The sequence below is a fragment of the Manacus vitellinus genome, unplaced genomic scaffold (assembly GCF_001715985.3).
Source record: "Manacus vitellinus isolate BGI_N305 unplaced genomic scaffold, ASM171598v3 scaffold_66_pilon, whole genome shotgun sequence".
Lineage (NCBI taxonomy): Eukaryota > Metazoa > Chordata > Aves > Passeriformes > Pipridae > Manacus > Manacus vitellinus.
In genome coordinates this window covers 2,429,051-2,441,388 of record NW_021940729.1, presented here as the reverse complement: position 1 = coordinate 2,441,388, position 12,338 = coordinate 2,429,051, and the positions used below count along the sequence as shown (strand labels likewise).

General features: G+C 40.9%; 1 protein-coding gene across 2 annotated transcripts in view; it reads left to right on the top strand.

The window, feature by feature from the left end:
• Positions 1–12,338, top strand: part of ITPR2 (inositol 1,4,5-trisphosphate receptor type 2) — a 242,203-nt gene that overhangs the window by 103,033 nt on the left and 126,832 nt on the right. For both annotated transcript variants that reach the window (XM_018083671.1, XM_029963962.1), the window contains exons 30-34: positions 1,280–1,480; positions 5,218–5,469; positions 6,881–7,006; positions 11,519–11,647; positions 12,218–12,338. In XM_018083671.1, the coding sequence (XP_017939160.1) occupies positions 1,280–1,480; positions 5,218–5,469; positions 6,881–7,006; positions 11,519–11,647; positions 12,218–12,338 (829 nt within the window). The remainder of the gene's footprint in view (positions 1–1,279; positions 1,481–5,217; positions 5,470–6,880; positions 7,007–11,518; positions 11,648–12,217) is intronic.

Sequence of the window (12,338 nt, the reverse complement as noted above, 5' to 3'; positions counted from 1 at the left end):
CACCGGTACCCTTTCGGGTCCTTGAAGTATCCTCTTCTTAGGTAGTCCATACCAAGGATGCAAGGGGCTTCTGGCCCCGTCACAATGGGACGCTTTTCCCATTGGTCTCCCGTCAAGCTCATGTCCACCTCTACTACTGACAATTCTTGAGACCCTCCTGTCACTCCAGAAATAGTAAGTCTCGGTACTCTCATACTCCGAAGGCATTACAGTACACTGGGCTCCAGTATCTATCAAGGCCTGGTATCTCTGAGGATCCGATGTGCCAGGCCATCGAACCCACACAGCCCAGTAAACTCGGTTATCCTTCCTCAGTCACAACCACTACTTCCTCTCTCGCAGTCGCGCCTTCATCACTTGCTGTTGCTCCTTCTCCCATTGCTGCCGCTCCTTCGTCCACTACGTCTTGAGTGAATTGGATAGGTTCTTCTATTCCTTCTTCTTCTTCTTCTTCTCTTTCTCCACAAATGCACAAAATCTCCTCTTGCTACTGATCTGTTCCTCTTGTTCTGTGCTGCTCACTGACACGCAGCCTTAGGCTCCCTCTCTGTTTCCTGTGGAAAGAGATGTTCTCTCAGGAAGTGATCAGGCTGCACATGCAATGATTGGCCTGCTGGAAATGCCTCTGTCAGTCACAGAGGGAGTCACAACCACTAATCCTCTCATGTGGTTGCCTCAATGCCAAGTTTGATTGTGAGTGAGATGAGTGTGGTTTCAGGTTCCTGTATACCAAACTCACAGAATCACAGAATATGCTCAGTTGGAAGGGACCCACAAGGATCACTGAGTCCAACTCCTGGCCTTGCACAGGACCATTTCCAAGAGTCATACTATGTCCCTGAGAGGATCATCCAAACGCTCCTTGAGCTCTGTCAGCCTTGGTGCTGTGCCCACTGCCCTGAGGAGCCTGTTCAGTGTCCAACTACCCTCTGGGGAAGAACCTTTTTCTACTATCCAACCTAAACCTCCCCTGACACAACCTCAGGCCATTCCCTCGGGTCCTGTTAATGATCACCACAGAGAATAGGGTGCTCTAGCAGTGTATTTATGTGTGTGTCTTCACCTTCCACATGGACACAGGTTTTGTTTATGTCCACTTAAGGACCATTTTATACTCATAGGGAAGTGTGGAGATATCTAGGCCCCAGATCATTGCTTAGTGACTGGGCTGGTGCATGTTGGATTTTCCCAGTTTCCCTTGACCAATGTGCCTTTCTCTTCCAATCCCAAAGCAAATCCGCTCTTCTTACAATGCTGTTTTGATTTTAACCTGTTCCAGCTGCTGGAAGCTGAAACCATGAGGCACATCTTCATGAACAACTACCTCCTGTGTAACGAGATCAGTGAGAGGGTGGTGCAGCACTTTGTGCACTGCATCGAGACCCACGGGCGGCACGTGGAGTACCTGCGATTCCTGCAGACCATCGTGAAAGCAGATGGCAAATATGTGAAAAAATGCCAGGACATGGTAATGACAGAGGTAAGAGAAGGGTTCTCATGTTAATCACTCATGTATTTTGAGGTTGGTTTTTTTTGCTCTTGGTACCTCACTTTAGAATTTTAAACAGTATCACAAATAATGAATATTTTAGCAGACGTTTTTGGGAGTTTGATCTAATTTTGTAAGGCCATCTGTATAACTACTAGAAAGAAAACATGAGTGTTAGCATGGTGATACAGAGATGTCTATTTGTAGATGATGTAGCATGGAAATCTCAAAGTTACATAAACCTTCATTTTCCTGTACTGTAATTTAGGGTCTCTTTTACCCACCTTGTGGCAAAGTTTTGCCATGTAAGAGGCTTGTACCTCTATGGATTTGTCTAAATAGTGTTGTTGTAGACCACTTTTTTTCAGCATGTAACAATTTTAGATACTGGTTTCTGCCCTTTTTTTTGTTTTGTTTTCTTCCAGAGCATTTACATGAGAGTCAGTAGAATTACTCTAGCTTTAACTAGCTAGATTCTGTCTGACCCGGTAAATTCAGCTGAGTGGTTTGTGGACAAATCTTTATGCCATTAAAGTTTCTAGGAAAATACCTAATTGACTTCTCTGCAATTAGGATTTGATATATAGTGAGCATGATATATGAAGTCTTCAACTTGCAGACACTTGTGCATTTAACTGTAATTATGTTAGCAGTTCAATGAGATTAATCAGTGGTTAAAGTTGAATATGGTGAAAAGTCCTGGTAGGATCAGAGTCCAAGGAACATTTTTCTTTACTTTACAAAGTGCTTTTCTTTTTTTGTTTAGTGTTTGTTGGTTTGGTGTTTTGGTTTTTTTTTTTTTTTTTGAGAGTCATCTTTGCAAAGAAATCACAGATAAGCTCTAGTTGTGGCATGAACAAAACTAAGCCCTGCTGAAATTTTATTCCACAGCAAGAAGAGGGAAAACTTATAATTAAGAATATAAAGCATCGGTCTACATGGATAACCTTTAATGGAATCCACCTCAACCTTTTCAATTTGCCTGAAGTATTTTAACATGCAATATCAATTACAAGCCTTTGATTTACATAATTGAAACAGTTCTTGTGCATTTTTGGTTTTAGATTTCTCCCCTTCCACCAAAGCTTCTTGTAGGTTTTTACTTCCTCATCCAACAAAGTTTTTGGATTTTTCTCAATTTAAATATATTTTGTTGTTGCCCTACAACAGCACAAAGATAAATTGTCATATTACATTTTCAAGCTGGCTGCATGATAAAAGTAGAAATGAACTTGGATATGTCATTCACACCATGTGTCCTGCAGGAATTTGCCTGGAGGGAGGGAGGAAATTTTGATGAAAGAGGCTAAGATATGTTTTTAAAAAAAGTAGGAAAATACAGGTAAGCAATTATGATTTGTCAGAGAAGGATGCTAATAGTGAAATTTGAATGGTGCATGACTGGCAATCCAATATAAAGGGAACAGTGTAGCCAAATGGTTGGAACTTGACACAGAGTCAGGACAGTTCGTCAGTAGAAAACTGAGATTTTGTGACCTTAAACAAGTGGTGTAACTTTTTTTGTACCTCCAGATAAACATAACAATAAACATAAACAATTTACCACAAGACAAGACAGAATATGACTGTGCAGCATGCCTCAACCACTCCTGTGTTTTCTTTCACCCACAGGAAGTATATTGTGGCTTATCCCTGTTTACTGGGTGTGAGGGATGAACTGACCATATTTACATGTTTTAGGAAATGCACTGTCATAAAAGGCATTGAACATTCCCAATTTGACTTATTCACTTGTTCTCCTATCCTTGCTCTCCATGTCTCTGGAGTGCTAGTAATGATGTTTACCGACCTGTAAGGTTCCTTAGAGCACTTTTTGTCATTACAAGCCTGCTTTGAGGTTCCTGGAAGAACCATGCCTGTCAGTGCAAACACTATTACAGAAGGGAAAGCAGAGTTTACTGTTGCAGTGTTGCAGCAGGTTTTTTTATTACCTGTAGTGTTCTGGAGTAATATATCACAAAACATCAACACCTGCTCCAATGACCAGCCTTTATTATACTTTCATGGAGTTCTTAACTCATTGAAAATATATTTTAGTAGAAGAAAATGCTGCTGGTTTGGGGATTTTTTTTCCTATCACTGATATATATTTATTGTTGATAAATGTCAAGTAATACTGGTACAGAGTAGGTCTGGATTTGACATAGGAGTGTAACTCTAGAGGAACCAGGAAAGAGCTGTTGTCGTCTTCTATGTGCAAAATGTACCCAAGTGGAAAAAACTATGGGAATGTTGTGAACAACTTAATAGAAAGTGACAGAGATTGTACCTTCCCAGAGGGTCAAATGTGGATTTTTTTATTAGTATTTTGTCCTAAGAGCATAATGTCAAACATCAGTATTAAAAAGTCAGTTCAATTTTCCAACATTCTGAATACTCATATTTTCCCCCCCCTTTTTTTTTTTACCATTGAGTGCAATGAAATTAATTGGTCCCTGTTCTGTCTCCTTCCCCCTTCCCAAGCTCTTGTCTCTTTAAAAACTTTTCCTGTACTGTGGATTGTCCAGAAAATGTCTGAGAAAGTCATGACTAAAAATTTTTTAGAAACCCGGAGATAAATGAGAAATAGGAATTGCAGGAAAGACTGAATTCACAATTCATTCCAGCGAAATGTCAAAGTAAAAATAAGGAAGAACTGGGGAAAACACAAACAGAAAAGTTGTGAATTCAAAATTTGAAATGTTGAAACCCTGGAAAATGTAATGAAATATTTCTTGACTTTTCGTTCTGGGAGACTAATTTTCATTCCTGCTCTTGCTGCTTTCCCACCCTTGAATTCAGTAAGATGGGTTTTCATGCCACATATGGATTAGATATGTCAAGAGCCTAATTCACAGAATACGTGGTGCTTCCAAGCTGTATTTTGTGCTAGGAAAGGCTTGTGGGAGCTTATTTTCACTCACACTGAGAGGGCATTATGCTTAAAAGGAAAGGAGAGAGGACAGGACTCCTGTCCTGTCCCAGCTCTGCTTGAGCTCATGGAGCAGCACTGGCAGTGGGATCTGGATCCTCTTGAGATGAGTGATGCACTTGTAGCAGGATCAAATATTTATCACATACACCAGTTTTCTGTTAAATGGAAGTGCTGACATGACACTGACAATGTCATGACCCACCTGTCACATTTGTATGGGCTGGGAAGAATCATCCTTTATTTCCGATGCTGAGCAAGGTGGGAGAACAGGTGGGTTCCACTCTGGGTGAGCCACAGGCTTTTTGTGTGAGGCAGCATGGAAGATTTCATCTCCCTGCACCTGCCTGTCTATAAAACAGGGATAATAATGCATCCTGGCCTCAGAGTAGGAGGTGAGAGTAATTAATTAACTTCAATAAACACTGAGATGGTAGGAATAATAAGGATGGCAGACTGTCTTAAGTAAAACAGAGCTACATAGAAATTAAACCTCAAATTCACCTTGCATTAACTTGCTCCTTGGTGAGTTATTCCAGAATTGCACGTGTAGATAAGAGCAGAAGTCTGGATGTTCTTTTGACATGTGCATTTGGTAAGCCACATCAAAATAAGTTTTATTTGGTTGTTGAGTTGGTGCTTCTTTTTTGCTAGACAGTCTTTGCATACTTAAAGATAGAACGAAATGAGAAATTAAGAAAATCATAGAATTGCTTAGGTTGGAAAAGACCTTTAAGATCACTGAGCCCAAAATTACTGCAGTGCAGGGTGCTTAAAACTTTGATATCTCTTTCAGCTGATAAATGGTGGTGAAGATGTATTGATATTCTACAACGACAGAGCATCATTTCCAGTCCTGCTTCAAATGATGTGTTCGGAGCGAGACCGAGCCGATGAAAGCGGGCCTTTGGCGTATCACGTCACTCTGGTGGAGCTGCTGGCAGCTTGTACAGAGGGAAAGAATGTGTACACAGAGATCAAGTGCAATTCCCTCCTGCCACTGGATGATATAGTGAGGGTAGTGACCCATGATGATTGCATTCCTGAGGTAGGATTCACGGCATGACGAAGCAGACTTAGCGTTTTTAGATACTCAGTGTTTTGTTGTTTATAATATACTGACAAGTTGAATATTTGTACAGAAAATGGGCTGGAAACAGGTGAATAAGTGAGAAAGGATAAGACAGAATTTTCTTCAGCAGAAAATTTCTTCTCCCTTATGCTTTGGTTGTCAGCCCTTCAGGCCACACACCTTGTTTTGTTTTCCTGGCTATGTCCAGTCACTATCAGAGTTTAGTTCTCTCATAACTTCTGGCTGTAGCTGTGAAGACCCAGCTGAATGGTTGGTGAAGGCAACGTTTTGTTGCTGCCTGAATTTGTTGGAAATGAAGTCAGTGAAGAGTTTGAGGTGAAGCGTCATTTTATTGAATTTAACTGCAGTCCAGCAAATGTTTTTACTCACCGCATATCAAGGCACAATTCTGCAACTACTACCTGTCATGCTTCAGTAGGGCTGGGATACTATCTGATGGAAAAATGGGGCTCATGGCAACAGAACTCGGACCTGCAGGTGTTAAGGCTCTCTCTGTACCATGGAAAAGTCCCCTTGTGATCAACTGATTCTTTTATTAAAAAGAAAAATGTTTGATTTTGCTCAGAAGTTCCTCCTAACATTCATTTCAACAGATGCTAATTAAAAAAAAACCCAAACAAAGGAAACCTGAAGGTCTGATGTGAGTTTTCTCCTGACTGCGTTAAACATATTCAACTATCTCATCTCTTTTGACCGTGACAGTGCATCTGCATATGTTTATACCTAATCTATACATTTCAGGCTCTGACTGACCATTTTTATGCTGTGTGCATGCAGACTTACAATGCTGGAGAGCAGTGCAACTGCAGTCCTCCTCTGAAGCCCTGTGCTGCTATTGCTGCAGTCCCAGTGCTCCACAACCTTTCTCTTCCATTTAGATCCCAAAGTGCTGCAATAGCATTGTGGGAATACAGGGACTGCAGTCCCAGCTCTGCTATAGACATTTTATTTTATATTTGGCAAGCCCTGTCACAAGGCATCAACCCACTACAGTCGCCTCAGCAAGTGCAGGGGTGTCCTGCATTTTGACAGCTCCTGGATTTAGAGCCAGACCCTTCTAGCCTTAATATCATATTAAATACCAGAATTTGGGTTGTTTCATGAGGGTTTTGTCATTAGAGTGAGAATGTTTGCAAAACCTTTTCATTTTTCTTCATGTGATCTTTCAGTGAGTACATTAAGGCATGTGCTGCTGTGCTTTTCCTTAAATCTTCATAACCAAACATATGCATTATTGAAGGTATTAATGTTTGTTGGCACTGGGAGGATGATCTTTATTGTTCAGTATTTTTGCAGATACAAAATATTACGTTAATTGTTTTTACTGTTCCATTTTATACTGAGTGTGTTTCGGTTGTTCCTACAGGTGAAAATTGCCTATGTTAATTTTGTTAACCACTGTTATGTGGACACTGAAGTGGAAATGAAAGAAATCTATGCCAGCAACCATATTTGGAAGCTATTTGAGAACTTCCTTGTTGATATGGCAAGGGTAAGCTTCACAACATGTTAAATATTATATTATATTTGGTGAAGTTCTTTTATTTTACTAACTATTTTTATTCACAGTTGACAATAGTCTGAGTGGTTTGTTGTTTTTATCATCACTTAACCTGTTAATTATTAGCAGTCTTCTCTTTCTAAAAGGGCATATTTCTCTTTTCTTCCAGAAAAATAAACTGAGTGCATGTACAGGGCTGAGAGCCTATGTACATCTTTTGAGAGCATGTGTTACATGTCATTATGGTGGTGACTAAAACAAACCCCCACATCTGTAATCTCTTCTTTTATTTTGTTGTTACAGTGAGGATGAGGGATCAAAGTGTTCTTTGGCTTATGTTCCTTCTTTAATCTCACTTCTGCCACAGGTTTTTGGTGGCTGCTGGGCTATATTTGATCCTTGATGTTGGACAGTGTTTTGGAGATATAGAGCATGTTGTGATAGTACATGCCTATCTTTTCCCAATCTGTGGTCCATTATATTTTATAAAAGTTCTCACTTCTTGCATTCTTCATCTTGTTGAAATAAAGAAAATAAAAGGTTAAAGAATCTCAATTCACTCCTGCAGCAGACATGCACCCCAAAGTAATAGTGTGCCACAAAATAATTTCTATGAGACCTATTGGGAGAAAATACTATGAATTCTAGCTAAAAGAAGAATGAGTGCAAAGACTTGTGCTCTATGATAGGCACTGGGACCTGTTCATTGCCCTGTGAAACAGAAAACTTATAAATAGTTGGGTTTTTTCTTTTTTTTTTTTTCCCCCTGGGAGCAGGTTAAGGCAGGGATGTTTGTGCTCCCTCTTTTTGCTGGTAGCCATTTTCAGCAGTAATTAGTCCTCTCCAAACACTGTTTGCTTGCTGTTTGTCTTGTCTCTGTGGTTGCGTTATAAAGCGAAAGCCCTTCTGGACAAACCAACCTCTGCTGAAAATTAAGATCAGAAACATCCTTGGAGGGGCATTCTGACTTTTAACCTTGCTGGTTTTACCCTGAGAAGTATTTTCTCCTGTTTAATTCCCCTTCTGGGTTGCCCTTTCCTGATGTGTCCTGACCCTGACCCTCCAAACAGACTATCCCTCCTCTCCAGCCCTTAACGTGACCAATTTTCTGTGCCCTTGAGCTACAAATAGACATGTAAAAAGAGGGTTCTGTCCACATTTCGTCTCCTGAGCCTGGAGACAAACTGCGCTGTGCTAAACGATGCAGGGTTGTCCTGATGGCAGCGAGCACCGGGCTCGCTTTCACATACCCTTCTCACGAGAGAAATTAGACTCCAGGTCTTCAGAGGTGAACACTGAGTGTGTGATTAACACTGTATTTTGTGTGCAGGTGCTGTTGGTACCGACTGACCAAAAAGCAGTTTTATTTTGCTCTCCTGCAAAGCCCTCAGGGTAGATGCCTAATTAGTCCTCTTTATTTCCTGGTTAATGGCTAAAAGAGCATATCAGAAGTGCTCTGGCCTGTCCTGCTCTCCAGCCAGCTCCCCATGGATAGCTGTATTTTCCAGGTTATTGAGTGTATTTGTTCAGGTTTGGTGTTCTGGAGCCTAGACAGAGACCATGTGTTATAAATACATCAGCGTTCTGTAGCTATCAGGACAGTTAGAAGGCTGTCAGCCTCATGAAAGATGTTACAATAGCTTTCAAAGCATTTAGAAAAAGAGCCCTTTGATCCTCTGTGTTCCAGTGAGCTAAAAGGGATGCTTTTGTGTGGGGGAAGGGGAAATGCTTTTCTTCTAGCTGCTACAAATGCCTGTCAGTGGGTGAGTTTGTGAGCTTTGAGTCTGAATCTGTTATTAGAGAGCACTAAGGTGAAAGACGGAGAGTGTTATCCTCAAGTTGGATTCCTTCTGGGGTTTTATGCATATATATATATATGTGTATAAAAAAATAACGAATTTTTTTAGTCTGTTTCTGGATTGAGGAAGGAAATATTTAGCCCCCAACTGTCATTTTTCTTTCAACAATGTGATACGTTGCAAAGCAGGCACGAGGCGGATTCGTGTATAAATTGGGTTTGCCAAAAGCAGTCGCGCTTTCAAACACACCCTGTTCCTGCAGCTTCTGCCAACCTACTTTCTCCGGTGTGTGACTTTACAGTGTTGCACTGAGCAAAGTGGGTGCTGCTGCTGAAGGAAAGGCTTCCCTTTCCTGCGTGTGGCCCAGTCAGCAGCTGTGCAGTCTGAGCAGGATTAAAGAAAGAACCAGGATCTGACAGCCGTAAAGACATCCTGGCTTTCACTGCAGAAGTTTTGAAGTATTATTCATGTGAGTTTTGGTCCCAAAGCCTCTTAAGGGGTTTTTAAACTCTGTTTTCTCAATCCTCATCTCCATTTCATGCATTTCAGGGGTATTTTTCTTCCACGAAGAAAGATCTTTCAGTCCCCAAAGGGCAGAGGGATGAGAACAAACGAGAGGATTTCCAAATTGCTTCTGTGCTGGGAATTTTTCAGACCACTGTTGGAGCAGAGTGGCATCCCCACACACATGGCTCTGCTTTTCAGGCAACTAAAGGGGAAAACTTAAAAGTTTTGGAATTTAGTTTCAGTGCTTTCAGAATTCACCATGCTAGCAGTGCACAGCTCCCTGTCTTCCCTCTGGGATTGCAAGTGCTGAACCTCAGAGCTACTGGTTCCAGCCAAAACTGGCATGCAGATTAATTAAAAGCAGAAGAACTTAGAGAGGTTTTTAGTTCCATGATCTCTCTTTTTGTTGTTGTTGTTGAAACAAGTTTTGATTATTAACTGAATCATTTACCTTCGTGAGGACTGGTGGTGATGATGGTGTCATACTTTCCCCAAAACTCAAGGGCTGAAGAGTTTGCTCTTTCAGTTTAACCACTGTTGCTTCTCTGACCAAAATGTTTCCTTTCTTGGGGTGATAAAAAATGCACTACATGGAGGCATGACTTATGTGACACATTTTAGATAAGCAGACAAGCAAAGCTCCTCAAGATGCCTCATTTCTCCAGGTCTCAAGATATCTTTGGTTATTCCTCTGCCTACCATATGACAGTGCTTGTGTGTTAGAATCAAGGTGCTTCTGTGTTCCCTGAACACGGGTGCTTTGGGATGTCACGTCAGCAACCTTCCTTAAAACATTCCTGGTGAAATTGCTGTCTTGTAGCCTCCAAGTGTGACAGTGGCAGTGTGTAATTAGAGAGAATCTTTGCCCTGTGTGAGATTCAGGTGCTGTGGATTATCTTTCTGCTTCTGTCACCAACTTTTCTCTGTGACCTTAAGCAATTCACTCAGCTTCTCTGGACTTCAGTTCCCCAGCCCTGGAGCAATGCAATGGTAAGTGTGTACCACTCAGGTTCATGACTGTGTTAAAAGCACAGACAGTAATGAAATGCTCCCCCAGGAGCCTGTATACAAAATAAATTCTGCTTTTGCATAGATCCCCCAGAACATTGCAGTCATCTTTGGCTTGCATAGGCAAAAGAGAAAACAACTTTGCCTTCATTTCTTGTTACACATGACTAGAACTGCTTATTTAAAGGCCGTTGAAGACATAGTGTGACTACAGTCTCTACTCCTTATTTGTCCAGTCTTGCTTTTTCACTATGTTTGACTCTCTGTAGACTCCTTCCAGTACTCTGTACACTGACATATGCAAAGTCAACATGACTCTGTGTGGATGTTCACAACTGTTGAAAAGAAATAAAGGAAATACTGAAGGATGTAATCCACCCCAGTAATTTTTTCCTTTCTTTAAGTGTGACATCTTTATGTAGCAACAAACTTTTAGTGTTGTACCAAAGGGAGTCTTCGGGAGTCTTTTGTACAAATCTTCCCACGTCCTCCCACCATTTAATCATCGTTCTGTGCTCCAGAGTTGTCCTAGTAGCATCCATTCCCTTCTTTCATTGTTTTAGCTTGGCTTTTGTATTTTCCCCATGTGGCTTCCCTAAGTAATGCTGCCTGTCTTACTGTACAACCCTAAAGGCTGCTGTATTGATTATACTCTTTCCTTTCTTTACCTCTTTTTAAACATTTTTCCTGCAAAAATGTTTAAATTTTTCCTGTTTCACCTTTGCCACCCATTTGTGGTAATTGTAAAGAGAAGTTAAACATTACATGAAATCTTTCTAACCTCAGTTGTTTATGTCTCATCTGTCTCTAAAGCTTCTTCTAACCAGCCCCACAATGGGAGGAAAGGTCCATTTTCTCCTTGAATCTGTCTAAATGTGTAAGTGGCTTGCAGTGTGCTGATTTAAGGGGATCTTTTCTTCATGGTGTGGGAAAGAATAGACAGCCAGCCAGAAAGAGCTAGTCCAGAAGAGAAGGGTTTTCAAAAGGCAATGTGGACCTCCATGAAGAAAGATAAGCTCTCCCAAATACAGCTTGACCACTAAGATAGTAATCCCTGAAAGAATTTGTATAAAAATAATTTGGTTTTATATTAAGAAGAAATATCAGATATATTGTAGTAAATACAAGATAATAAAGCTTGCTTATTGAAAAGAAGTAAATGCCATTGTTTCCTCCTTCTTCCCTTCAGGTTTGCAACACAACCACAGATCGTAAACATGCAGACACATCTCTGGAGAAATATGTCACTGAGCCTGTAATGAACATTGTGAGTGGCTTCTTCAATTCTCCATTTTCAGACAACAGCACCAGCCTCCAGGTAAGGAAAAGAGACACAGACAAATATGTTATTCAGTCTTTTAATGAGATACCTTCTGTTTCCTGCATAGGAATGCTGTATCTCCTTTAATGTCTCTGTCCCCTCTCATGCCACTGACTAGCAGCTTAATTCTCTTTAAAACACTTAATTTAATCACTTACATCTCTGAACCAGTAGGCAGCTCAGTGTGGTCAGATTTACATCTGGCTCTTGTGAATTCATTAGAGGGGGATCCTTGCAGAATAATGGCCTATCTCTGTATTTGTGTGAGAAAAGTGCTGTGTCCCATGACAGAAGGGACACATACCTGAGAACTGGGAAGACTCCCCTGTCCTTCTGCTCTCTCTTGTGTTTGCCTGTCATTATGAGGAAAAATTGCATGATTTGGCCTTTTTAGAGGTGCAGCATTGATTTCTGTTTCCACCAGTCCTAAACTTCAAAGAGAATTTAATGGAACTGTGACTTCAGTCTATAAGCTAAAAACCCCTCGGTTTATGATGTGTCAGACCTTAGGGCAGTTGTGAGGAGATCCTGAAGGGTAAAATTCCATGTTTATCTTTTTGTTTTCAGACACACCAGCCTGTTTTTATTCAACTGCTGCAATCTGCTTTTAGAATTTACAACTGTACCTGGCCAAACCCAACACAGAAAGCCTCAGTGGAGTCATGTATCAAGACTTTGGCTGAAGTGG